The sequence below is a fragment of the Bufo gargarizans genome, chromosome 6, assembly GCF_014858855.1.
Source record: "Bufo gargarizans isolate SCDJY-AF-19 chromosome 6, ASM1485885v1, whole genome shotgun sequence".
NCBI classification, from domain to species: domain Eukaryota; kingdom Metazoa; phylum Chordata; class Amphibia; order Anura; family Bufonidae; genus Bufo; species Bufo gargarizans.
Genome location: NC_058085.1, coordinates 331,914,504 through 331,942,502, shown reverse-complemented (window position 1 = coordinate 331,942,502; position 27,999 = coordinate 331,914,504). Strand labels below are relative to the sequence as shown.

Genomic DNA, 27,999 nt, shown 5'->3' with positions numbered 1-27,999 from the left:
CAAAAATGAACGCGATTGGTCAACGGGAGAGCGACGCGACCAATCAGCTGACACCCCTCAGGACGTCACTCAGCAGCGATTATACATAAGAAGGGCCGGTGTTCTCGCTCTCAGCTGGCTGATTACAGCAGGTGGGTGACCCGGGAGTCGGGGGGTGATGGGGGAGGAGAAGCCGTCCAGGTGTCCGCTCTGCCCGGCTCGTGGCCTCCTGAGGTGGTGATGGTCGGCGGAGGATGTGGCGGCACTGACGGCGGTGACTGATGCCCGGTACATTACATCATCCTGCGAAGGCGCTACACGGAGGCATCGTGTGACCTCCTGCCGAGCGGGGCCTGATGCAATCTGGTTGTATGACGTCACACTGTCACTTCTGCAGGGTTTTCGTTACTTTGTGTCTGACTGGTCCTGGGGAGGGTGTCTCCCAGCGGTAGTGCATCCCTCCTCATCCTGTGGATGATGGGTGTTCAGAATAGTCTAAGCCTAGGTCCACTACTCTTATAACAAGGTGCCCCCCGATGGCCAGCATGACCTCGTATAAGATCTGTGACTGCTGGCTATATCCCTGATACTACAATCCTCAGTATTCTCTCAGAATCTGTTGCTACATATGCTGCAACTTGTGGTGTATAATACTGCGCAAGCGTTCTGGATGATGTGTTGTCAATGTTGTGACTTGTACAGGTTTCTTTTTTCCCTTCCCTTTAACCCTGTATACATCACCTCCAGGGTATTGTCTGCCAGCTCCTGGAGTGTGGATGTTGTGTGCATGTGGCGCGGTGCCAGTCTATGGGTGAGGGCAGTGTTCATTCTGCCTAGTGACTATGTACTGTATGTGACTTGTGTGTATAGATTATCTAAAAAATATATTTTATTTTGTAGCATAAGTATGCAGTTTTTGCCCGTTGGCTCCTAGCCTGCGCCCCCTCCTTCAGCTGGTAAACGTATGCCGCCAGTGACCTACAGACGGCTCTCCTGCCGCTCCGCACGTAGCTGACTTCTTGGCTGCGCTCCTCCAGTGGATTTCTTCCATCAGCTCGGTCAGAAAACATTTGATTTTTCACTTAACTTCAGCAGAATTGCGCTTGCAGCTCTGGATTAGAATAGTAGCTGTCATTTTCCCATCAGGATAGGATAATGGAAACTCTTTACCGAAATATTATTATTTTTTTAAGCAATTTGTCTTATTAAAATATTTGGCGTATCTCGGGACCCCCTGTCAGAAACCTCAGTGCAACACATTACAAAACCTTGCAATATACAGTTTATTATAACTGGTTTCCTCTGTATGAAATTACACAATCTGCAGTAATAAAAACAACCAGAAACCCGCCAGATAATGCCTAGTGCAGGGATGGCCAACCTGCGGCTCTCCAGCTGCTGTAAAACTACAACTCCCACCATGCCCTGCTGTAGGCTGATCCCTATAGGCAGTGGGGCCTTCCCTGGCCTAGTGGCATCCAGAAGACCAGGCTCTGCCTAAGTATAAAGGGAGGCTGTGGACACCTTTTCGAGGCTTTAACATTATATTTTATTTTTTTTTACCCAAAAGGAGTAAAACGCATTTTCTTCTAGCTGGTCTGTCTGCAGACTATTGCTTCCTTCAAGGAGCCGCTGACGGCTCGGCCCTTATTGCCTCATTTGGCCAAGTGTCCTGTGCAGAAAACACACTGAGGCGCGCTCGCCAGTTTTTTAGGCTACAGGTGTATTAGCTTCACCTGTCTGTCTTCTGCTGACTATCAAGCCCTTCATGAATTAGACTTGGCGTATCAGCATTAGTCTGCCCTCTAGTGGTTGTTTGTCTGTACGGCAGGATCATATTCGCGAAGACTGGTCTGATTACGGTACTATGTGCATAAAAATGTAGCACTAGCTGAAGATGGGAGCACGTCTTCATACTTTTAAACCAAAATGTGGCACAACTCGCCGGTCAAAACAGACGCAGTAAAGTACGCCTGGAGTAGATATTAGACTGTTTTTATGACTAAATTGGGAGCAAATAAGACGCATCACATAAATAGGTTGAAAAATAGGAACAAACAGGGTCATTTCTCAAACTGGTGTAAATTAGAACTGGCTCAGTTCCCATAGCAACCAATCAGACTTCATTTTTGACAGCTCCTTTGGAAAATGAGATGGCATCTGGTTGCTATGGGCAACTAAGCCAGTTCTACTTTACACCCGTTTTGAGAAATGACCCCCACCAACAGAATTTCTGAATTGATCAAAAAAAAATCTAAATGGGCGAAAGGTGAAAATGCCGCCATAACAGGCGCATTTTCAGTAGTAAATGAGACTAAAGTCTAAAATGGCATTTTATGCCTAAAAACAGGCGCACGCTAGTAAATGTGCCCCACTGTGTGGGAGCGTGATTTCTGGACACTGCTTGTTTCACAGGATCGCACGGTGTTATAATCTAGAATACGGTGTCTGTCAGACCTTGCATCTACTAAATTGTACTGACCTAATGCTGTCGGTGTAATTAAGTAGTTGCAACACAGAATTATAAGTCTGTATAATGCCGTACGGTCCTGTGAAAAGGGAAGTGTCCATAACGGGAAACTGTTCTCCCACTCGGCGTGTTTTCCGCACTGGACACGCACCATCTGAATGTCGCCTGTCTCTGGACTCCTGACTGCTTGTAAACACATTTATGCAAGCGGTCCAAAACGGATCAGTTCATCCCCAATGCATTCTGAATAGATAAGGATCTGTTCAGAATGCATCAGTTTGGCTCCATTCCGCTCTGGATGCGGACACCAAAACGCTGCTTGCAGTGCGAAGCCGAACGGATCCGTCCTGACTTACAATGTAAGTCAATGGGGATGGATTCATTTTCACTGACGCAATATGGTGCAATTAAAAACTGATCCGTCCCCCATTGACTTTCAATGTAAGTGAAGACGGATCCGTCTTGACTTGGACTTAAAAAAATAAATAAAAAAAATTATGCAAACTGATCCGTTCTGAATGGATACAAGCGTTTGCTTTATAGGTGCGGATTTGTCTTTGCAGATAGGTGCAGATCCGCACCTAACGCAGGTGTGAAAGTAGCCTTATCGGTTTGATCAGTATAAAATAAAGCGTGTCTCCTCTGCACAGCCGCTGCTGTTCTGACGCTGATCTGTTCCCCGCTGCTCTCCCCATCCTGTCCTGGGTGAACATGCTGGACATGCCAGGAGAGGACTGTTCTGCTGATTGGTGGATGAGGCAGGTCACCCATGGAGCCAGTGACTGGCTGAGCTGTGTTCTTCCAGGGTGAAGAGCAGCAGGGATTGGATCGGCAGTGGTTGGGTGAAGGGGAGTAATGCTGCTCGTGTTAGTTTAAGGGGTTGTCCAACAAATACGCAGTTTTCAAACCACTATCTGGGTCTGAGTTGTTGTGTAGATAAAAATTTGGCATCGGCAGTGAGTTATTTAACCCCTTAAGGACCCTGCCATATTTCACCTTAAAGGGGTTGTCCGGGTTCAGAGCTGAACCCGGACATACCCTTATTTTCACCCCAGCAGCCCTCCTGAGCCTGGCATCGGAGCATCTCATGCTCCGATGCGCTCCCGTGCCCTGCGCTAGATCGCGCAGGGCACAGGCTCTTGTGTTTTCAATAACACACTGCCGGGCGGTAACTTCCGCCCAGCAGTGTGTTCGGTGACGTCACTGGCTCTGAGGGGCGGGCTTTAGCTCTGCCCTAGCCGTTTTACTGGCTAGGGCAGAGCCAAATCCCGCCCATCAGTGCCGGTGACGTCACCGGGCTGCCTGTCAGCCCCATAGAGAGCCCGGTATGTCACCGGAACTCAGAAAAATGCCTTTGCCCTGCGCGATTTAGCGCAGGGCAAAGGAGAGCATCGGAGCATGAACTGCTCCGATGCTCATGTCAGGGGGGCTGCCGGGGTGAAAATGGAGGGATGTCCAGGTTCAGCTCTGAACCTGGACAACCCCTTTAAGGACCAGGCCATTTTTTGCAAACCTGACGCGTCACTTTATGTGGTTAAAACTTTAAAACACTTATACTTATCCAGGCCATTCTGAGATTGTTTTCTCGTCACATATTGTACATTTATGATGGTGGTAAAATTAAGTCTATTTATTTTTATTTATATAAAAAAACAAATGTACTGGAAATTAGCAAATTTTAATTTCTCTACTTTTATAATGGATAGTAATACCTCCAAAACATGGTTATTACTTTATATTCCCCATATGTCTACTTCATGTTTGGATCATTTTGTGAATGCCATTTTATCTCTTGGGGACGTTACAAGGTTTAGAAGCAAATCTTAAAATGTTTCTGAAAATGTCCAAAACCCACTTTTTAAGGACCAGTTCAGGTCTGAAGTCACTTTGTGAGGCTTACATAATAGAATAGAATAGAAACCACCCAAAAATGACTCCATTTTAGAAACTACACCCCTCAAGGTTTTCAAAACTGATTTTACAAACTTTGTTAACCCTTTAGATTTTCCATTTTTATATATATATATATTATTTTTGCCACTAACAAAGCAAGGGTTAACAGCCAAACACAACTTAATATTGCCCTGATTCTGTAGTTTACAGAAACGCCCCATATGTGGTCGTAAACTGCTGTACGGGCACACGGCAGGGCGCAGAAGGAAAGGAACGCTATACGGTTTTTGGAAGACAGATTTTGCTGGACAGTTTTTTTTGACACTGTCCCATTTGCAGCCCCCTTAATGCACCCCTAGAGTAAACTCTAAAAAAGTGACCCCATTTTGGAAACTACGGGATAAGGTGGCAGTTTTGTTGGTACTATTTTAGGGTACATATGTTTTTTGGTTGCTCTATTACTTTCTGTGAGGCAAGGTAACAAATGTCTGTTTTGGCACTATTTTTTGTTTATAACACTTATCTGACAGGTTAGATCATGTGGTATTTTTATAGGGCAGGCTATTACAGACGCAACAACACCAAATGGGACTACTTTTTTGGTTGTTTCAGTTTTACGTAAAGCATTTTTTGTAAAAAATTTTTTTTTTAGGCCCCTTTCACACGGGCGAGAGTGTTCCATGCGGGTGCAATGCATGAGGTGAACACATTGCACCCGCACTGAATCTGGACCCATTCACTTCAATGGGGCTGTTCACATGTGCAGCATGTTCTATTGTTGGTGAGCCGGGCTGTGCGAACAAGTGGATGAGGTGCGTTTAATTGGGCTTTTATTTTTAACCCCTCCATCCCTAATTTGCTTGGCATTCTGTATTAAGAATGCTATTTTCCCTTTATAACAATGTTATAAGGGAAAATAATAAAATCTACACAACTCCGATCCTAAACTTCTGTGAAGTTTAGGTCTGGGTACCAAACATGCTGCTGTTTCTCACATGCGTGCAAAACACATTAAAACACTTTGCACTCGCACGGAGAAACTGCACACTTTCCCGCAATTCCTGTATGAACCCAGCCTTAGGGGCTCCACATTCTGAAAGCCGTAGTTTTATTTATTTTTAGGTGACAGTCTTGATTTTTATCTTTATTTTATTTTTTCCGGATGAGATAATGGTTTGATTGGTACTACTATAGGGTGCATATGACTTTTTGATCGCTTGCTATTACACTTTTTGTGATGTAAGGTGACAAATGGCTGACACTTTATTTTTTGCATGGTATTCACCTGAAGTGTTAGGTCATGTGATAGTTTTATAGAGCCGGTCGATACGGACACAGCAAATGTCAACTTTTTTGGAAAACCTTTTTACTTTTTTCACTTATTTTTTTTTTGGTCCTACTCTGGGACTTTAACTTTTGGGGGTCTGATCCCCTTTACAATGCATTCCAGTACTTCTGTATTGGAATGCATTAGCTGTATGTGTAATACTGTGTATTACTCATACAGCTTCCTGCCTGTGAGATCCAGGGGGCTGGATCTCACAGGCTCTTCACCGGAAGGCAGCGAGATGCTTAAGAAAGGCACAGGGACCTGATGGCTTCTTTCTCCCTGCACAGACATCGCACGTGCTGCGGTCAGTGCTGACCATGGCTGTGCAGGGGTTAAAGTGCCGGCAAAACGCGTTGGAATTTAATTATTCCTATGTATTTCTCTAGATCTTTGTTTTCTCTTTTATATTTGGTGCATTGTCGCACTAATTGGGGCAGTAATGTCTGTTATTTTTGGCAACCTATCCATCTTCCTAAACTGCTATATCTAGGCCATTGTTGGAATATATCCCATTGTCAGGGCTATCCTAGGGTCTCTAGGAGACACGGGATCACCCCTATTCCGTTTTTTTTTTTAAAACTGTTCATAAGGGTCTTGTGTCGGCAAAGAGTTCACTAGTCTAAGCTGATTTTGTAAAACAGTCCCTATCCCTTAATACCAAACCTGTAGCATGGCTTATTCCTAAAGGCTTCTGTGCTGTAATGGTGCCCTGGGTGGCATTTAAGAAGGGGGTAGTAAAGTCTATATACACTTTATTCTGCCTCTATACAGGGGGTACAGCACCAGGTAGGGGCAAGAGGGGGGGGGGGGGTTAGTTTGAGCGGAGGGCCATGGAGAATGAGTTCTTTCATTGTGGCAAAGGGGTTAGGGTTAAGAAATTGGCATGGGGGGGGGGTCATTTTAGCCTCTGTAGCAGTAAGTCTAGGGGCATCCCTGCCTCTATAGAAAATGCAGACTTTGGGGGTGCAGCTGGCAGGGGAGCTGCCAAGTACCACCTGCCTCAAAAAATCCAAAGGAGAAAAGTTTACTATATTTTTATGGACCGTCCAGATGTGTTGGCAACCCTGATGCCAGGGTGTCCTCAGGTCTGAGCCTTTGACATATTCATTAAAATGCCATTTAACAGGTTAGTCTTAAGCCCTGGCACCTCCGTGTGGCACTTGGCGCAGCCAGCTGACGTCCATTCTTCCACAATACCATCTGTTGTGCCAGGTCCTGTCGTTGGTTTGGCATGATTTTGATGCTATTGTGAATTCTGGCAGGAACTCTGTGAACTTCAGGGGATTATGACTTTCCCATTGACAAGTTCAAGGTGTGCGGAGGGCTGCACGCTGACTGGCTGCAGGGCGGAGGAGTGTGCAGAGGAGAGGCCGCCGCAGCCAATGACTCACCCCGGGCGTGCACCTGCTCTCCCCCGTCAGGCTGGTTTTGCAATCTCTGATGCACATACGTCATGGCGAGAGAGAGATAACCCTGAGCTGCACAGCTGAAGGCTAAAACGACTTGACAAACTTAGGGGGCTGTTCACACAAGCGTATTACTGACATGTCTCCTGCATTATGGGAACCTATGAGAAATCCACAAGTCCCCACCACATCCTGAGCCATCAATATCAGAATACCAGAGAACTCCTTTAAGGTTCTGAAATGGAATGACGTTCCTATGATTTCTTCGGGCGTGTGAGTCCGCACGTTCTGCTTCTGGCGGTCGGTTAACCCAATAGCTCCATAATCCACTGTAGGTTTACAGGAAAACCACAGCTGGCTGAATGTCTTCTAAGCTGGCACATTAGAGGTGCGCTGGCATGGACTTGCATTACGTGTTTATTAAGGGTGTCCTGGGTTTTGGCATTTTGTACCTAAATGGAATCTATCAACGAAGCAGCAGAGTTGTGTTGTCTGCCTGCCAAGACATATAAGCCGCCCAGTGTGGACCCAGCAGCCACCGTGTGTGTTTGTCCAGGGATTTGCATAGGAATCTTACTGTCAATGCAAAAAAAGCCAGCAACGGACTTCAGTGAGGATGTCTTCTCCACAGCCGTGGCCTGGTGGTGCCTTCTGTCGGCTGTATGGTTACCGCTGTGTCCATGGCACGTTAAGGCAGTTCTAGGATTTGCGTCACTCGTCTCCTGGTTGTCAGGTTGTGACTTGAGGAGACAAAATCTACCTGAGGGGGAAGGTTTTCTTGAGCCAGTATATATTGGAGGTCTACTGGAGAAAGTGTCAGAAACTGAGGCAATAGTCACTTCCAGAGTGTGCTGCAACGTAAAAAACCACACAAAATTGTGCTTGAACCGAAGACTAATAAAAACCAGTTTCAGGGTGGTTTGTCTTGAGTTTGTTCATTTTTAGGTTTAATGCAGAAAACTGCTCCAAATATTGGCTGCAAGTCTATGGGGATTATTAAATGGTACAAAAAAGGCCTAAAATGCACAAACACAAGACTGAAACCACCCTGACACATGAGTTTCTAGCAGCCCTTGTTCTCCACTTTCAGTTTAAAACACCAATCAGATTCCACCTTTCATTTATCAGAGCTCCTATGGAAAATGAAAGGTGGAATCTGATTGGTTGCTATGGGCAACTAAGCCAGTTTTGCTCACAGGCCGTCTGGATGCATGAGGCCCCGTGGTGGTTTATTAGGAAAGAACAAATACATTGTGTAAAGGAAATATTAGTCATTTGAAAGGAAGTGACTGGGTTAGTGGCTCCGAGAAGCTGAGCCTCAGCTGGAGGTTTTGCCTTAACTAGAAGGTATCTGGTTCAAGAGACTTGTTCTTTAGAAGTGGGTCTTTTGACAGATGCAGAGGTAGCAGAGCTGAGTTTGTCACTCGACACAGCTCTTCTTGATTTGTGTTGTGTGGGTTTTATCTTTTGACCATGGTGTAGTTGGTAATTTATTCTTGAACTATATAATCTGAAGTGGTGAGATGACGGTGTCCTCTCTGCTACATCAGACATTTTGCTGCTCTTACCTGATGGAAGGGGGGCGCTCTTGCAGTGCTTTGTCTGCAAAGTCTGCAAAATCTAAAGTTTTTTTTTATTTTTGGAGACAATCTGGTCTGATAATGGCAGCCCCTAGGATAGGTCAGCGGTTGTAAAACTTTACATGGTCACTTTGTGCCGCAGTGCGGGTGACTCCTTGGCACTGCTATGTGGAGCTGGATACTGACTATGCTGGCTGTTCTCGCAGGCATTTCCAGGCTTCCACAGCTGAGCGACGCTTGCATTTTGATGCTTCCTGCTGACTGTTTCCCTTCTCCATTGCAGGACTTCTAGCTTCTTGGACCTTCCACAATGTTTTCCAAGCTCGTCCAGAGACGCACCGTGGGTGCAGTGTACAACACCCTAAGGGCCTCCTTGAGCTCCGCAGGACCGGCCGCTACAGAGAGCAGTGTGGAGGAAGCTCTAACCTCAGAGTATGTGTTTGAGAGAGAATCGAAATATGGAGCACACAACTACCACCCTCTCCCTGTGGCCCTTGAAAGGGGAAAAGGTTTGTTTTTATTTTTTGACTTGTACTTCTGGAGCTTATACTTCTTGAATGTCGTCAGTATCTTTAAAGGGTTGTCTCACTTCAGCAGATGTCATTTATCATGTAGAGGAAGTCAATACAAGGCCCTTACTAATGTATTGTGGTTGTCTATATTGCCTCCTGTGTCAGCTGGATTCATAACTTATTTATATATTTTTTAATCATGCACTGTTTGTTTCCAGGGGTTATGATCACCGGCCATGTTGGTCATGCTTGCACACTATAGGACAGGGGGTCAGCAACCTTCGGCACTCCACCTGCTGTGAAACTACAACTCCCCGCATGTACACTTAGTTGTTCCTGTAACTCCACCAGAAGTAAAATGGGGATTCTGGGAGTTGCAGTTTCCAAACAGCTGGAGTAGGGGAGGTTGCGGATCCCTGCTATAGGAAAAAGCTCACATAGGCACGCATGCGCAGCAGCTCTTGTCCACCTCCGATCTGCTCTGCAGCAGTGGTCATAACCATGGAAACAAGCAGTGTTATAATGTGATGGAAAAATGAATCCAGCCAGCAAAAGGAAGCAATACTCACAATACATTAGTAAGTGCCTGGTATTAACTTTGCCTACGTGATAAATGCCATTTGCTGGAGACAACCCCTTTAGGAACATCTAACTGGGCTTCTGATACAACTTGTGTTACAGTAATGGATAACAGGTAAAGTTGCTTTTAGGCGAGTATGGTGCCTCAGTCTCCATATGACGGCACATGGAGTACCTTTGGGGTCTGTAATACAGGATTGGCTGCTGGATGTAGCATTGCTGTGTGTATGGGGCCTTAGAATCAGACGTGATGAAGAAAATCTGTCAGGGTTTTTATAGATTCCATCTCGTTGGTGGGCTGAGCGTAGAGTACAGAAGAGCGTGTTCTCCTTGAAGCACGGTCTGTGTGATGGTTGTGTTTTCCAGACTGGTCACAGCTATGCTGACCCGAACTCTCTGCACCGTAGTGATCTGTGATGCTGTGAGTTCCTGCTGGACAGTGGGTTTACAGTCCCGTACGGACGTAATGCAGCGAGTACAATAAATGGTGCAGTGAGGTTGTGTCGGCCTAGCCGCAGTTTGTAAAATGTAGTACACACAGATAACACACCAGCCTTTTGCTGACTTAGAGGTATTCTGGTTTCCATAAATATAACTTGGTTTTAGACTAATTCATCAGTAATTACCTAATCTAATGTACATTTCACATATTTACTGTTCGGTTTTAAAAGTAATTTTCTTCCTCTGCGACCCACTGTTTCCTCCTAAATTTCCATGGCATCGACCTGTAGTTCTGAGCTAGAGATGAGCGAGTTTCAGGTTATGAAATTCGTTCACACTTCGTTTGGTGGTAAGAGGTGAATTACATTATTGATTCCAATACCACGGACCATGATGCAATTCTGCAATTCTATGAAGGAATGCCTTTGGAGGAGTCCCGTTCATTCTGTCATAATAGAAGTCTATGGGCTGCAAAAAAAATTGATCAGTCATTGCTTTCAGAGGTTAGGTTAAGAAATTGGCATGGGGGGTGCGCTGTTTTGGTTTTCACCTCAGGCAGCAGAAGGTCTAGGTGCACCCCTGGCTGGTGCGTGTTCTTAGCGTGTTTTTTATTTATATTTGGTTTAAACATGTTCATCTGTCGCCAGGCGTATATGTGTGGGATGTGGAAGGCCGAAGATACTTTGACTTCTTGAGTGCCTACAGTGCGGTGAACCAGGGACACTGTCACCCCAAGATCCTTAGCGCTCTGAAGTCTCAGGCCGAGAAGCTGACGCTCACCTCCAGAGCTTTCTACAATGACGTCCTGGGAGAATACGAGGAGTACATCACCAAGCTGTTCAACTACAACAAAGTGCTGCCCATGAACACTGGTAAGAACACAACCTCCATCAGCGACTTTCTATTTTGTGCCAAGTTTATTAATCCATAGACCAGAAGATCAGGTAGATTTATGAAGCCAAAGGTAACAGAACGAGCCTTCACAGCCTGCTGTTTTTACTGTAATAGTCACCCATAGCATGTATGGATTTACGTTTCTCTTGCTCAAACAAGAGCTCTTGCACACAAACATATGTATTTTGCAAACCGCAAAAATTACGGATGACGTCTGGGAAAGCTGGCCCCTAATAGAACAGTCCTTTAGGGGCCATGTGAAGAATAATAGAACATTTCCTATGTTTTGCGCACCGGACATACAGAAACTGAATGGACCCCCATTGAAATGAATGGTTCCACAGACTAGAAAATGCATTTGTGTGCATGAGCCTATAAGGTTTGAGTGTACATTACCATTTGGGAGTGTGTCCCTGCACAGTCTGACACTGTCCAATCTGTGCTGCCATTGTCAGACTGTGCAGGGACATGCCCACAAATGGTAACACCCAGATGGACCTTTGAGTGAATTGCCAAAGTCTAATAAAACATTTTGTAGGTATAATAGACCTATTGGGTGACGGCTCCTCTTTTATTGTATGTGTTCTGGATGCACCCCCCACCAGTCCGTTGAATCCTAGCGACACCATACAATAGATCCCTGCATTGTAGTTGCTGATCCAAACTTGGAGACCCTGCTTACTACTTATATTCGTGCTGATCTCTGGGAACCAAACCTCAATGCAGCGAGCATTTGATTTTAGAAACTTGTCACCCCCTTGATGTCTTGATCGTAGCCTTCATGTAGCAGCAGTGATCACTATTCAGCCCTGGTTTGAACCTGTTGTAACTTTGTCTCTTTAGGTGTTGAAGGTGGGGAAACTGCTTGCAAGTTGGCTAGAAAATGGGCCTACACCGTGAAAGGAGTCCCCAAATACAAGGCTCAGATTATTTTTGCAGGTAAATGCTCGGAATGCACTTACTGTCTTGCACTACAAAAAAATTACTTTACCTTTTTATACAGGTAGAGCCAGGGGCGTAGCTTAAGGCTCATGGGCCCTGGTGCAAGAGTTCAGCTTGGGCCCCCCTTCCTTCAGTACTTTGTGGCAAGGGACAGGGAAACACATAGCCTTCGTTCCACCTGAGGCAAAAATTGAAACGGCACCCCGCCCTCAATCCAAATTCTTGACCTAACCCGTTCCCTTCAGCCAGAGGTGTAACTTGACCAGCATGTACTTTCAATAATACCAGTGTCCTCTTATATGGCACAAGGGTCTTTGGGCCCCCTCAGGCTCCTGGGCCCGGTAGCGACTGCTACCTCTGCACCCCCTATAGCTACGCCCCTGGGTAGAGCTACTTCCAAAAAAACAGTTTTCATCACTTTTCAAATGATCAGATTTTACCCTTGGGGCTGTTTCACACAAGCTAGTGCAGTCTGGAAATCGTGCTCCGTGTGTGCATGATCCTCCATTCTGGACACTACTCGCTTGCAGGAGCACATGGCATTCTACTGACTTGTAATACGGTGTCTCTGCATGACCTTTCTGCTACAGGATCATACTGACTGCTTTGTCAGTGATTCTGTAGAAGTGGTTGTGCAGAGGCACATGGCATTAGTCAGTATAATGCTGTGTGCTCCTGCAAGACTGGCAGTGTCCAGAATGGAGGATCGCTCACACACCCCTTAGGCAGGGTTCACATATGCGTTGTGATCTCCAGGGGCCTTTACTGGCAAAGGAACAGACTGCCAGAGTTCACTATATCTTCAGTCGGATACCACGGTGCACCGCAGGATCCCTGTTCGCTGTACTGTGATCCAGCTGCTTTCTGGCATAAATGTTGGATTTTTGTCTGGCTGAAAGCTGGAGTGTATGCTGTATAGTCAATCTGTTGGCCGTACCAGGGCTGGACGAGCAGCCTCACTCCATCAGCAGGGTCTGCGTTATTCCACTCTATCCACCTATTGCTACTTCACTGCAACCACACACCATCAGTTGTCTGCCCGGCATCTGTGTTTACTGAGCTCTTTTATTTTCCTTGCTCCTGATGAGCCAGTATGAATCTGGTGAAACGCGTCAAGCCTTGATGGGAATTATATTGACTTAGAGCCTGAAAATACGAGGCTTTGTATTTTCACATAGCCAAGAGCAGATTGAGAGCCTTTAGTTGGCCTCATCTATGGAGATTGTCATTGACCCCCACATTAAAAAATTATGAGGAACAGACTGATCGCCCAATTTGAGGGCTCATTACAGCTGTTCCTCACATAATTATTTTACGCTTTCCTAGCGCCCATGACCTAAACATAAATAAGGGGAATACTTGGTTTTTTTCACCACCTGTCATTGATGACTTTATTACTGTACAGAACCACCAGGTGTGGGATAATTGCTTTTTATCCTCCCTCAATCGATGCTGTGCATTGCCTGTGATACTATAGGCACCCTGCCCATTTTTGTGTAGTTCTGGCGATGGAACTACTTTGAAGCAGCTGATTGGTGGAGGGGGCTAATACCCTACACCCCCCCCAATCTTATTCTTTTTTTTTTCTGAGCTTGTCTTGTTACTAAACCATAGACCAGGGGTAGGCAACCTCAAGCACTCCAGCTGTTTAAACTACAACTCCCAGCATGCATGCTTTCTTAGAAATGAATGGAGCATGTTGGGAATTGTAGTTTCCCAACAGCTGGAGTGCCAAAGGTTGCTGACCCTCTTTGCGATGCTTTCATATTTTACACTATTAGACCTCGTGTCATTAAACAGTCTGTAACTAGAAAATGTACTAGTAAACCAGAAACAAGGCCTCCTTCATTCTGGCGAAAAAGTTGTCTTAATCCATATGCAGATGAGCAATGAAGTGCACTGAGGGCAGTCCCAATGTGCACCCTCCTGCTTCCTCTGCCAGCCTCTCCCTCTTGACATGGCAAAGTTTCTGCATAGTCCTCATCTGGCTCTGTCAATCAAAGGAGTAGCTGTCAGGAACAGCAAGGGTGCACAGTGGCTTGGGCCCGCCCTGATTGCACTTAATCCATATGCAAATGAGCAGTTAAAAGTAGTTTTCTCGTGCATGGCATTGGGGGACACAGCACCATGGGTATATGTCCAACTACCACTAGGAGGCACTAGACACAAAAAGTGTTGGCTCCTCCCAGGTGGGCTATACCCTCTCCACAGGCACGAGGCTATTCAGTTTTAGTCTAGTGTCCGTAGGAGGCAGACCTGTCCTGCTTTTTTGCAGGTTCTGCTGTTTTTTATTTTTATTCTTTTCTTTTTTCTCTCTTCCGCAGGTCTCGGTGTTCTCCACCGTTATACCTGCTGCAGGCTGGGGCTCCATCGTGTTCCACTTTAGTTGCCCCCCTGCGGGCGCGTACTTCGGTACCATCGCCGGTCACCCAGTCCCCACGGACTGCATCCGCAGTGGCTTGCCGGCATTCCCACGGTTTCCGTGTTGAGTCTGCCGAAGGGGTGACCCTGCTGCGCCCGAAGACATCGGATGGTGAGTATATCTGATGGTGAGTATACTCCCCTGTGTCCCTGCCCCAGGGTTAGGTTCCCTCCTGTGGCCAGGGGGATGGGATCCACCTTAGCTGGGGGTCCTGGGGAGCCTCCATCTTCCCCCTAGCCAACCCCCCCTTTTTTCTGGGGGGGGTTATATTCTTGTTTCCCCTCCCTTCTCTTCCCCCTTGGTTGGTCTTTTCTCTCCTCCCTGGCCACACAGTCTTCTCCCTGGCTTCTCCGCTACTTTAGTCCCCGGCTTCTGCCGGGACTAGGCCTCATCTTCTGTGGCCCGTTCCCGGCTCCCAGGTGCTCCGTTTGCCCTGATCCACCTGTCCCTAGGTGTCGCTTCTCCCCCCCTACCCTCCTCACCTATTTTTATGATTCGGTGGGCCCTCTGTCGGCCGCGGTTCGCCCCGCCCCCCTCGCTCCATTCCCGGCCGCCTTAATAAATCGAGGCCCCGGCTTTTGGGCCTGCTAGGCCGCAATCTTCCCGGCCCCTCCTCCTTGCTTCCCGGGCTTTTCTGAGCCCCGCCCGGCCCTTGGGAGGGGCTATCTCTTCACCCTTTCCTGGGCTAACGTGTTTTTTCTGCTGAAGGGGGTGGTTAACCCCTTCCCTCCCCTCAATTGCTTTATGTCCCCTGCAGCCCTACTGACCACCTCTTTTGGGGGGACAAGCTGCTGCAGCGCCTCTTTGGGGGAACAGGGCGTCCGGGTCAGGATAGACAGCCTCTGCTGGCTGCTTTTTGAGCATCTCCTCTCCCAGCCTCTCCTCGGTCGCCACGTGTTTTCACGTGCGTCCGCTGTCTGCACCTCTCTGGGTCTAACAATGGCTGCCGTGCGGTCAGCCTGTCCCTGCTGGGTGCAGTACCTCTTCCCAGATCCTTTCCCCGAACAATCCCTTTGTGTCGGTCCCCCATGAATGGGCTCCCTCCGTGTCAATGCCATGGGAACCTTGACCGCCTCTCCCTGGCGGTGTCGCTGGCCGCTACCAATCCAAATTGCGGCCACCTCTGCCCTCCCAGGGTCCTCCCTGCAGATGGGGCACGCTCAGTTAGGGGTACCTGCACCCGGGTTCGGCTAGGGGTAGCTCACGGTACTCCCTCGGGTGGTCTCAACGGGGTACCACCCCTCCTCGGCATCCTCGGATCCCCCCCAGGACAGGCCTGAGGCTGGTGACGAATCCTTCCTGTCACCCCATCCGTTGCCTCTGGGGACACCTCTGCGCCGATTCCCTCGGAACAGAGCATCAGGCGGTCTTCCTCCATACAGAAGCCCTCTGGGAGGTCAAGACGAATGTGGACGGAGGAACCTTTCCTACCCAGGGTTGGTATCCCCTCTAGTGGATTTTCGGATGGTGCTCCCCTGACCACACAGGTATTCAACCGCACAGGTAAGGCAGCCGTCCCCGTGTTTAGCATACTGAGTCACCTACGCGGTGTCTCTGATACGTACGCCTTCTCCTTAACAGGGGGATGCCTGCACCACTGCCATAGGCTGTCCCTGACAAGCCTTCCTGGTTCCCCTATACCAGGGGCTATCCTCTACATATTTGAGAGTGTTTCCACAGGGTCCCCATCCTGGTGGTGGTGTTCGCCACTCTACCTCATTACAGGGGGTTCCTGTTCTGGGCAAGCGGTTAGCTCGGCTATCGCCTCCTGTAGGTTGGGGAGTTAAGAGCAATTGTACAGCTGCCTTGCCCCTTTTCATAGGTAGTGTACCTACACCTACTCCAGATGCTGAAGCCATTACTCCTGGCTGGCTCTGGGGTGTTCCATACAGCACTATTTCTCCCTTCCGGGCGAGATGTACAGGCCGCTTCGATTGCCGTTGCAATTGCACCTGTCTGTTCCCAGCCACTTTGCTCCCGTCATAGGTAGAGTATCTACGCCATCTCCTGATGCTGTAGCCAATTCCCCTGGCTGGCGCTATGGTGTTCCGTGCGGCACTATTTCTCCCTTTCTGGCGAGATTTACAGGCCGCCTTTAATTGCCGTTGAAATTGCACCTGTCTATTCCCAGCCATTTTGCTCCCTTCATAGGTAGAGTACCTACGCCATCTCCGGTGCTGTGGTCGATACCCCTGGCGGGCTCTATTGTCTTCCAGGCGGCAACATTTCTCCCTACGGGCGAGATATAGAGGCCACTTTCTATTGCCATAGAGTTGCCCCTGTCCGGTTCAGTTACACCTGTCTGTTCCCTGCCACCTTGATCCCTTAACAGGTAGAGTACCTGCACCATCTCCGGATGTGGTAGCCGTTCCTCCTGTCCGGCTTTATGGTGTACCATGTGGCATTTTCTCTCCCTTACAGGACGAGATTTTGAGGCCTCCTCCAGTTGCCGTGGCCATTGCACCTACCTCATCATAGTGTGCACCAAACAGCCATCTTACTTCCTTCATAGGTAGAGTTCCTGAACCGTCTTTGATGCTGCAGCCGTTACACCTGTCTGGCTTCTATGGTGTACTATGCGGCCCTGTTTCTGTTGCCATTGCACCTACCTGATTGTAGTGTGCACCTGTCTTGTTCTTTGTGGTACCGTGCGGCCCTATGGGTTCCATTGTTAACGCAGTTGCTGTTGCACCTCTCTGGGTCTGGGGTGCACCATGCGGCCACATTGCTTCGATCTTAAATGAAGTTCCTCTTCACAGCCATATTTCTACTTTACAGGTTGTGTACCTGTACCCTTCGAATGCTGTCGCATCCCCAGATGCTGTGGCTATGTTTCCACTCTCCTTGGTCGGCAACATGCAGCCACTTTACCTTTATTTTAGGCGTGTGTTTGTAGTACCCCAAGTGCTGGGCCCTGTGGTGCGATCTGTGGCCCAGACAGTTTCTTTCTTACTAGGTGTTTTCTGCCCACGGGTTCTAATCTGTGCTGCAGATGTTGGTTCCATCCGTTTGGTTCTTCTGTACGTCTGCCACTCCGTTACTGTCGTCCTCATTGGTCTCCTTGTGCCGCTCAAGGCACTGTCAGCACCAGGTCACCCTTGTTCAGCATGTGCATGGTTACCATATCTGGCAGGGGTGGGTCAGCCCATCCCCCACCTTATCGGTCTAGTGCTGCTTCTGGTAGCTCCAGTATATGACTGATCTGTCTGGTCCGGCGGGTGGTCCTCATTCAACCTCCTACTCCATGGCCAGGTGGTTGTTGGCCTTTGTGCTAGAGTTGCTCTTGCTTTCTCTTTAAGGTCCTACGGTATGCTGTGCTCCGCGTTACCCCATGTTATAGGGGAGTACTCACATTGTTTCCTATTGCTGAGCGGGCCATTCCTGGTGTAGTACAAGGATCTCCACTGGATCTTCTACCTTGTTTGGACATGTAGCTGGTGAGCATCGGCCGCGGCAGTGGTTTTCGGTCATCGCTGGATGTCCGCCTCACGGTATCCTTCTGGGTCCACGGCTTTTATCATTGCTGGACGTCCTCCCTGACGGGTCAAGGACAGGACCTCTGAGCGCCACACACACCTGTCTGAATTTTCAGCTGATTGCTCTGGTATCGGACAGGGCCCCGTAGTTCCTTCTGGGTCCAGGTGTTTTCGGTATTCCCTTGTATTTTCTGCTTAGTTGTGCTACATGGCGAAGGGGCAGTCCTCTTGGACCTTGCTGTCGTCTGCACCTGTCTGGTACTTTCTCCCCCCTGGAAGTTTTCTGTATGCCGGTCGCAGCTGGTTTCTACATTTCTATGTAGGCTACCCCGGTTTTTTCATGGCGACTTCTGCATTCCTTATGCATATCGATGTCTGTCGTTTTGTGGTACCTCCGAGCTGCTGTACTTGCCCTCTCTGGGACAATGTTTACGGTTTGCTGGTCAATGTTTTTGGTGCGGCTAGTTGTCCATGGCCAATGTCCCTTCCCCTATGGCGGTTTCTTTTCGCCTTTCCTGGATATGCTGGCTTGCGTTGTCTTCCGGTGGTTCAGCTCCTGGTTCCTTGTGACCCCATCTGGGTACTCCTTTCTGGAGTCCCTGTCCCTGTTCATTTGAGGTCCTCTTGGGATTTGTCTTTTTTTTCCATCCTCCCACGTAAAGTACCTGGTATTGAGTGGTTTGGTGCTACGGTTTGCAATTCCACCGTATGGTCTCCTTCGGGAGGGACCTCCTCCTGTTGTAGACCCCTTCCTCCTTAGGCTGTTTGGAGTGCTCTTCTTCTACTCCCATGTCTGTCAGTCCAGTGTGTTCCTGCCAAGGTTGCCTGGGCCTGTCTCTGGTTCCTTTTTTCCATGATACTTCACATGCCCAGAGTTTCCTCTGGTCTTGCGCTTTACAGTGCTATCTTGTTTTCGGAGGCTTGTGCCTCGTTTCCTGTTTTTGGGGACGCAGGAGCGATCGTTCTTTGTTCCTGGCTTTTACCTACAACCCCCTCCTTCTCCAAGGGTTGGCAGTTTCCTCTAGCAGCCTTGGGTTTTCGCCTTTACATGGGGCGCTTGGCTTCTTCACCTGGCCTTGCGGTGAGGGGAGTCCCTCTCCCTTCACATGTGAGCCTTGCTATGGCTTCCCTCACTCGTTTGGTTTCCAGTGCTTCCCTGTTTCTTTTCTCCCCTGGCCTTCAGGGGATGGCCACAGGTTTATGGGTCTGAGACAATGTAGGGCGTTGGGTCGATCCAACACGCAGTGCTGTCCTAATTTTTTTCTCCAGCCCTTGGCTGCGCTTGGTGTTCCCTTTTGCCACCTTCTTGCATTTGGGATTTTCTTCCAGACATTTGTCCTGGGGTGCTGGCAGTCTTCCCTGCTTCTTCTGAGGTTTCTTCCTTGTTATGAGACCTCTTGCCCATTCCGTGTTTTTTCCTGTTGGGTCACATGGTCACATTCTCCTGCACCTGTATGCCCAGCCGGTGGCACGTCTCTTCTTTTCCCACCCTCAGGGACTGCTTTGGGACGTCCCATGGTGCTGTGTCCCCCAATGCCATGCACGAGAAAATTGGATTTTTTGTACTCACCGTAAAATCCTTTTCTCGTAGTAGGCATTGGGGGACACAGATCCCACCCTATGTTTTTACTTCCGCTTCTCCGGGCTGGTCTCTTGATCTTTCCCGGTACGGGAGTTGTTGGTTCCTTGCTTTTCTTCTCTCTCCTACTGCTTTTGGTACAAACTGAATAGCCTCGTGCCTGTGGAGAGGGTATAGCCCACCTGGGAGGAGCCAACACTTTTTGTGTCTAGTGCCTCCTAGTGGTAGTTGGACATATACCCATGGTGCTGTGTCCCCCAATGCCTACTACGAGAAAAGGATTTTACGGTGAGTACAAAAAATCCAATTTTTCTTCTCTGTAGCTGGTAACTTCTGGGGACGGACAATGTCTGCTATATCCAGCTCCACTGATCCTTCCAGCTATGAAGGTTTTGGACCATTTATGCCTGGATTTAAAATAATTCCTTACAATGATCTACCTGCTCTAGAGGTAAGTGATATTGTATCAAGATATGTCTAGGCCATATAATAGTTGTCAGTATGGCCTAATCTGCACCATAGATCTCGTTGAACACTTTTATAACTTATATGGAAGCAAAGTTCTTCACATTGTTGTGCAGTCATCAGGGTGAGCCTCAGGCATGCAGGCATTTGTAGTTCCACAATGGTTAGATGCTGTACTAGATTATCAATTTATAGATGCTCTACCTTGGGTAGCCTCTGAAGATATTTTGAGTTGCTGTAGGCACGTTTCACATGTGACTGACACATTCTGATCCTTAAATTTTGATTGCATAAAAGCAGGTCATATTGGTACTTTATAGAAATTCTTGCCGCTATGTTTCCACTGCCCTCGCAGCCGGATATGGCTTTAAGTCTCCTCGCTTTCCTGCCACAAAGCCCCTTGTTTCTACAAATGTAGTTAAGCTACTTTCACACTTACGGCAGTGATCCGGCAAGCAGTTCCGTCGCAAAACGTATGCCAACTTATGGCATTTGTAAGACTAATTAGGATCCTGATCAGGCAGAAAAATGCATTGCAATGCCGGATCCGTCTTTCCAGTGTCGGTCTGCACAGACCAGAAGGACGGATCCGGCATTCAGGCAAGTCTTCCATAGCATGCTGCGGTTTTATCTTTTGTCTGATCTGTCAAAAAAGACTGAACCAAAGACATCCTGAACAGATTGCGCTCTATTCAGAATGCATGGGGATAAAACCGATCAGTTCTTTTCCGGCATTGAGGCCTTTTGACAGAACTGTGCCGGAAAAGAAAATTGCTAGTGTGAAAGTACCCTTAATCTGTTGGCATCTAACAGCTGGTTATTTGGCTGCTAGCAGAGGGCATCTTATCAATTCTTTATTCTGACCAGTGTGGATCTCTAATTTAGTTATGGCCAAAAATGACATGTTCCAGTGGAAACAAGTTATCCCCTGTCCACAACGTGTAACTGGAATACCCCTTTAAATGGGCTGTCTCCCTTCATCAAATGGCATTTATCATGTAGACAAAGATAATACAAGGCACATGCTAACGTAGTGAGTGTCCATATTGCCTTCCTTGCTGGCTGGATTCATATTTCCATCACATTATACACTGCTCATTTCCAGGCCACCGCTGCCCTGCAGATCCAAGGAGGTCAGGGCAGGAGCTGCTCTGTATAATGATGCCAGCAAATCTTTCAACTGGGCACCAGGGTTGTCAAGCTCTTAATGTCTAAAGGTGGATTTACATGAGCCAATTATTGGGCAGGTTATCAGGAACGACTGTTCCTGTGGACGCTGGTTCCCGACAATCTGTAATTGTGCCGCTCAATCGTTTCTGAGCAGCAGACTGTGCAGTCCAAACCGTGACTATCTGCCGCCCAGGAACAATTCTGTATGGGGACAATGGATCGCTACAGTGATCCATTGTCCTCATACTGTGAAGGAGATCACTTCATGTATATACAGCGGCCTCCTTCACTGAGCGAGCAGCTGAATGATGGGTTTCAGAATGTGCCTCCCTACTCGAGGTGGGGTAGTCAGACTTTAATTTTATTGCATTAAAGGGATGTACTCATTGGACCTTTTACAACCTACGTTATGAGCCGCTTGGACATGGCATCCAGGTGGTTGTACATTAGTCAGCAGTCACACTTGTAGCAGAACATATGGTTCTGCCAGTACACACTAGATATGTAGGCTTGACATGCCAACTTCACTCAAATCTGTGGATCGTCTATAAAGGGGGGGGAGGAAAGGCCTCCGGCTGTACCTGGTTATCAGATGTCAATGGAGACTGGGTGCCCAGGTATCTGGTAGTCTTTCACCCTTCCCATTCACAACATGTGCATGCTTGGCCAAGGTGATGGTGTATGGGAAGATCAAGAGATGGCTGCATGCAAGTGTAGAAACCATTTAGATGTTCTAGAAGGGAACATCTCAAGGCATGATGGAAGTTGTAGTTTTGCAACAGCCAGAGAGCCACAGGCAGGGGACACCTGTTCTAGAATGACCAAGTAAGGTATCTAAAATGTTTTATATATTCTCAATCTTAGAGAGCGCTTCAGGACCCCAACGTGGCAGCATTCATGGTGGAACCAATTCAGGGCGAGGCGGGTGTCGTTGTTCCCGATGAAGGTTACCTGACAGGCGTGAGGCAGCTGTGCTCGGCACACAATGTAGGTGGTCAGTACTACATGTGAATACTTGGAGGTCTCTGCTGAATGTGGTTACTGAGCTTTCTCTTCCATAGGTTCTGTTCATTGCTGATGAAGTGCAGACTGGTTTGGCCAGAACTGGGAAGATGCTTGCCGTGGACCATGAGAACGTCCACCCAGATATCGTAGTGCTGGGAAAAGCCCTTTCAGGAGGAGTTTATCCTGTGAGTATGACTAATTTGTAGGAGGACCACAGAAGAAATGCAGATGTGTTCTTCACCACATGACAATTGACATTCAAAGGTGTCCTCCCATTCAAGAAAATGCACCCTAAGGGCTCATGCGCACAACCATATTTTCAATCCACATCTGATCTGCGTCTTTTTCAGATCGGATGTGGACCCATTTCTTTTGAAAGGGGCTGCAAAAGATGCAGACAGCATAGTGTGCTTCGTGTAACTGTCACTAACTTATTTGCCAGGATAAAATCTTGTCCTGGAGAGCATTACCCGTTTTTATGGAGGAAGGGAAGTGGCAAGTGTGAGAATCGTTGTGTATTGGACTACAAACGTCATTAGGATTTTCTCTGGCCTATGGCGACCAACTGCATCGTGTGAATACAGACTTGTATGAATTATATTGTGACTTGGTGCAGATTGCAGCACAACATTTTGACTGCACAATATGAACCTTAAAGGGGTTCTCATCATGGACAATGGGGGCATATTGCTAGGATATGCCCCCATTGTTTTATAGGTGTGGGTCCCTCCACTGAGACCCACAAGGTGGTGGCTGGAGAACTTCGGTCCAGCCACCACCAAGCCAGCGCCCCATAAAAGTGAATGGGAGTGTACCGTGCATGGCCCCTGCTCCCATTCATTTCTATAGGGCCAACAGAAATGGCTGAGCCAGCGCTCTGCTATTTTCGCCGGCCCCATCGGAAATCAATGGAAGGCGGCTGCGCATGTAGCAAATTCCCCAGTGATCTACAGCATAAGATTGTAAGCAATCTCATCCAATCTGCTGCATAACTTTACCTGCAGTGTGGGTTTTAAATCTGCAGAATGTCACTGTTGCAGATCTTACCCTGCGTGAAAAACATATAGCAGAAATGACTATGGCTAAGAACCCCATAGATGTATTGCCTGTCCTATAGTCTATTCCAACTGTATGCAGTCCCATCTCTGGAGCTTCCTTGGATCCATCTTAAATATTCACACTGTGGTTATGTACAGTTCTCAGGTTATTCCCTTTTACCATGCAGATCTGCAGAATATTAAGGGTAAGGGGCTTTCACACTGCAAAGCAGAATCCACAATCTCCTCTCTAGTGATATGGTGCTTACAAAACCCTTTGAGGCTTGTGAACTATGCTGCTTTCCTATTGCTCAAATCATCATGGATAATAATGTAAGGCATTGCCCATAATGAAGGGTACAAATCCCTGGAGCCTGGTATTAATGTCCCTAGAAATTGACTGCCAACATCTGAGGCCCACCAAAAAGAATCTACAAGAAAAACCCAAAGGCAAATTGGCTCCTTCTAGGGGGCAACTGATTCTTAAAGCCCCTTGTATTAACCAGCCTGCATAGATTTACTGCATTTCAGTAGGTATATTTAAAGGTGTGGGCCTCTTGGGTACAAAATGGTTACTAACGCATCTGGTTTACATTCCCCAGGTCTCCGCTGTACTTTGCGACGATGAAGTGATGCTCACGATTAAGCCTGGAGAACATGGGTCAACATATGGAGGCAATCCTCTGGCATGCCGGGTAGCCATGGCTTCTCTAGAGGTATTTTACCAGTGCTTATTGGTCACAATGCAAGTGTCCATGTTGCTATGGCTGTCACGGTCAATGGGTTCATTGGTCTGTGGTGTTTTTTTTTTTTTTTTAAATAGGTCATTGAAGAGGAGAAATTGGCAGAAAATGCCAGGAGGATGGGTGAGCTGTTGAGAGCAGAGCTCATGAAGGCCCCCTCGGACATAGTCGCTGATGTGAGAGGAAAGGGATTGCTGAATGCCATAGTTATAAAGCAAACCAAAGGTATTTTTTATTTATTTTTTTTAAAGGAAAAGTAATAAGGCTGGTAATGTTCACACTCGCGTTGTGGTTTCCTTCTATGGAGGAAACGGAACACTGTATTGGACATTTCATACTGGTGCCTGATGGACCTCAGTCTTTTAATAAGGTCCCTCAGGTTCAGTCTTCTAGATCGCCATGCATGAAGGGCTATTCATGTCAAATCTGATGGATGCTTCAAAGGGGGCCTTGGATGGCAGTGTAACCAGTGCCCTGCATTGGAATTGATAGTTTGTTTAATTGGGTTGGACACTGGCACCATACAGAACACAAAACAAAAGCCATTTTTGTATTGGGTCGCTTAGACAAATTTTATGATGGGTGCCTGGTTTTTGGGGGAAGTGTCCCATGAAAGGTTTCACCATTCTGCAGTTTGGCATGGAAGCAGGCTGCTTTCTCTGGCACATGTGAAATGGTTGAGTGTTGGTGAGAGCCAGGTTGTAGCTTACTAGCCCACATGGAAATACTTTCCTAGCTATCTGGAATAAAGATTAAGCAGAAGAAACCACTAGAGGTCACTCGTGAAACCAAGATTTGCATCTCGTAGAAATACAGGCTGAATGCTACACATGTGAAGGCACAGGCAAACACTACTACCAGAAGGGATGGAGACGCATGGTGGTCCTCATCTGCTGTATTGTCCTAGCTGTTCCTTGCTGTATAGGTTTCTGTTTGATTCTGACTTTCCATGTACATAGGACATAAACTAATGGATGGGAAACTGCAGATTTAACTGGTTTAGAATAGTTCTGGTTTTAGCAACTTTATACCAAATTGCTGAAGGCAATATTCATGAGCTTGAGTTGGAAATCTCAAGAGCCGTTCCTATTGATGCAAGGTGTCCACAGCTGCTGTGCTGGCTAGTGTGTAGTGTCCTGGAGCAAGGGAACTTTGGATTATAGATGTTTGTGGACATTTGCCCCTTTTTCCTGCTATGCAAAGGCTTCAACTCACTACTTTAGTGCACTTTTAAGGTGTAACTTGCACTGTTAAATTGCGTTTTGATATATCCTGTTCATTTGAACTCTATTTGCACTGAAGGGTTAATGCACAGCCCGTTCACACTGTCTTTGGGAGATTACAGCCTGTGCACTGAGAATGTTACACTGCTGTCATAAAGAACTATGCAGTGCTGAGGGAAAGCCAGATGGTGAGCTTTTGACCATCTGATTTTAGCTCAGACTGACTGGAAACTGCTTGGTCATTCCCATTGACTTGTGTTGAGGTCCAATGCAATTTTATGGCAGCCTTGAACTGCAGCATTATTTGTTAGGCCTCATGCACATGACCGTTGTGTGTTTTGCGGTCCACAATTTGCAGAACAGCACTGACAGCCATTGATATAACTGCCTATTCTCTGCAAAACAGACTAGAATAGGACAGGCTATATTTCTTCATATTTTAATTTTTTTGGGACAGTGAATGGGGTCTGCATTAAAGCTGCAAAAACTGCAGCTTGGATGTGGACCAAAACGGTCATGTGCATGAGGCCTTAATCTATGCTTTTCCACCTTACCTCTTCCACTAGAAGGTCCTGGATCAGTATGATTTACTTCGGTCTAGTTTAAAAGTAGATCAGTCACCAAGTGTTTAGTAGAGACTCAGTCTGCCCAAACAACCAGAAGATGCTGAGATAGGGTTACGCTGCCACAGACCCTGGGTCACAGCCCTTTGGCCAGGCTAACAGACTTATGAGAGGGGAAGCTAAATCGGGCCTTTCCTCAGCACAGAACCTTCTACCAGAGAAGACTGGAGGAGCCTTACATCACCTTCAGAGCAGCAACAAATAAGAACACCTTGACTGTCTGGTGCAGTCTTTTGAACCAAAGCAGAAGTGAATCCAGGTGGATGTTGCCAGTTGGGGAATGCCCCTCTACAGTCTAATACTATGGAATCCGCTCCCCAGGGTCACTGTGCAGGGACACAAACCCCCATCTGGACCTGGATTGCAAACTGCTAGCAATTAATTTGTAACTTCCAGTGGTAGTAATAAAGGGATTCTACAAGAGGCATATGACTATATGCTCTTGATGGGAATACAAGTAGATGCTAAAACACATGTTGGGAGAGGTGACGACTCATCTTTAATCTCCCTCTTCTCCTAACCTTGATGGGTGTTTTACACATGGACTGTATTCCTATTATGGGACAGTTCTCACTGCACGGAAATGGGAATTTGCAATTGGTATTTGTCATCTTGATTAACCTTCACTTGTCTCTTTGACTTTAGACTGTGACGCCTGGAAGGTGTGCCTCCGACTCCGTGATAACGGACTTCTGGCCAAGCCCACTCATGGAGACATCATCAGACTGGCACCACCGCTAACTATCAAGGAAGATGAGATCCGGGAATGCATTGAGATCATCCACAAGACCCTCCTCTCATTCTGAGCCATCTTTGTGAAGTTGTATATTGCTTCATACTGCTTTTCATGTGGTAACTTGACTGGATACTCTAAGCATTTAGAGTTACTGAAGTTGGTCCAATGGACAGTTTGACGTCTACTACGCTGGTAGCGATCCTATAGTCATTGGTAAAGGCTGGAGGGTCTCTGTTATGGGTAACGGACCAGTTTGCCATAGTGAGCTCATACAGCCCTCTGTACATCTCCCTGTGCTTGTATTTAGTATTTCTGTATGTATTGTAGTATTTATAGAAAAAAAAGTAGATATTTAAATTTTCTAGATGTTGCTCCTTGTACCATGTGAATAAAATATATAGCTTCTCGGTAATATCTGCCTGGCCTGTTTTATGCCCTCAAATGAATTGCTGTGTGCCACTGGCTTCTAGTATATGGTAGGGTCCAGCTGTTGTGAAACTACAATTCCCAGCATACACACTTGTCTTTCCTCATAATTCTTGTAGAAGTGACTGCAGCATGCTGGAAGTTGTAGTCTTAACAGCCAGTGCCAGAGATTGCGGACCCCAGTATACGGCCTCTGTGGTAAGGTGTGGACATCAACACTGAGGCCATTGACTCTATCTGAAACTTTACAGGTTGTGAATGGAGGAGCTTGGATTGTGCCTCTGGAGCTGCTGTGGAAGTCCATGCCAACTCCAGTCCACAACCAACTTCATTGCATCTGCAGCCACGTGTCCAGTGCTCCTCTGTGGAAGCCTATGGCTATACCAGTGCTACAAGTGCAGTGATGGAGAATATATTGTCCAGTGGATTAGCCCATACCTCCAGACCTTTGTAACGGTAGAGAAGTGGCTGTGTCTTTCTATGGTGCTCCAATGCCCTGAAGATGGGGAAGGGACTTGCTTACTAGGCTCTTGTGAACAATATAAGCTGTACAAGTGTGTATTTCTTTTGAAGACATTTACTTAGTCTTCAGAATGGCTTATGATGATTCTCCCACATTAAGTACTGATGACTCAGACTTCAGTCATGGAGGTAAAGGTGTTAATGGGTGTAATGGTTAAACTGCCTCAGGAAAGGTGTTAGAACTGCACTGTAAGTGGCAGATAATAGATGTTGCACCTCTATACAAGCTTGATTTCTCCAAGGAACACTCTTCAGTTTTGTCCCCATTCACTGTCAAAACAGAACAGAATGAGTGCCCCAGAATGCATTCTGTTTTACTGCATTCCCAATGACACGCACAAATGCTGCAAGCAGCATTTTTGATTGCATCATGGGAGACGGAGCATGATGGATCTGACACTAAACAAAGGTTAGTCAATGGTGCCGGATCTGTTGGTCATTTTAGAGAATACAACCAGATGTGGTTTGAATGGATGCAGACGGTTGTATTATATACCAGATGCGTTTTTTTTCTGATTCCCTGACGGATCAGCAAAAAAAGCAGAT

At 47.1% G+C, this 27,999-nt stretch overlaps 1 protein-coding gene across 3 annotated transcripts; it reads left to right on the top strand.

Moving 5' to 3' along the window:
• On the top strand, positions 1–26,917 carry OAT (ornithine aminotransferase). 3 transcript variants are annotated; one of them, XM_044297499.1, is made up of 10 exons: positions 1–131; positions 8,942–9,167; positions 10,838–11,062; positions 11,928–12,023; positions 19,827–19,954; positions 22,003–22,125; positions 22,200–22,328; positions 23,783–23,896; positions 24,004–24,148; positions 26,415–26,917. In XM_044297499.1, exons 2-10 carry the CDS (start codon positions 8,969–8,971, stop codon positions 26,573–26,575), a joined length of 1,320 nt encoding a protein of 439 aa, XP_044153434.1. In that variant the 5' UTR covers positions 1–131; positions 8,942–8,968; the 3' UTR covers positions 26,576–26,917. The 3 variants fall into 3 exon arrangements, with proteins under 3 accessions (XP_044153434.1, XP_044153436.1, XP_044153433.1); XM_044297501.1 differs by lacking the exon at positions 1–131 and adding an exon at positions 7,167–7,310; XM_044297498.1 differs by lacking the exon at positions 1–131 and adding an exon at positions 8,314–8,425.
• The last annotated feature ends 1,082 nt before the right edge of the window (positions 26,918–27,999 follow it).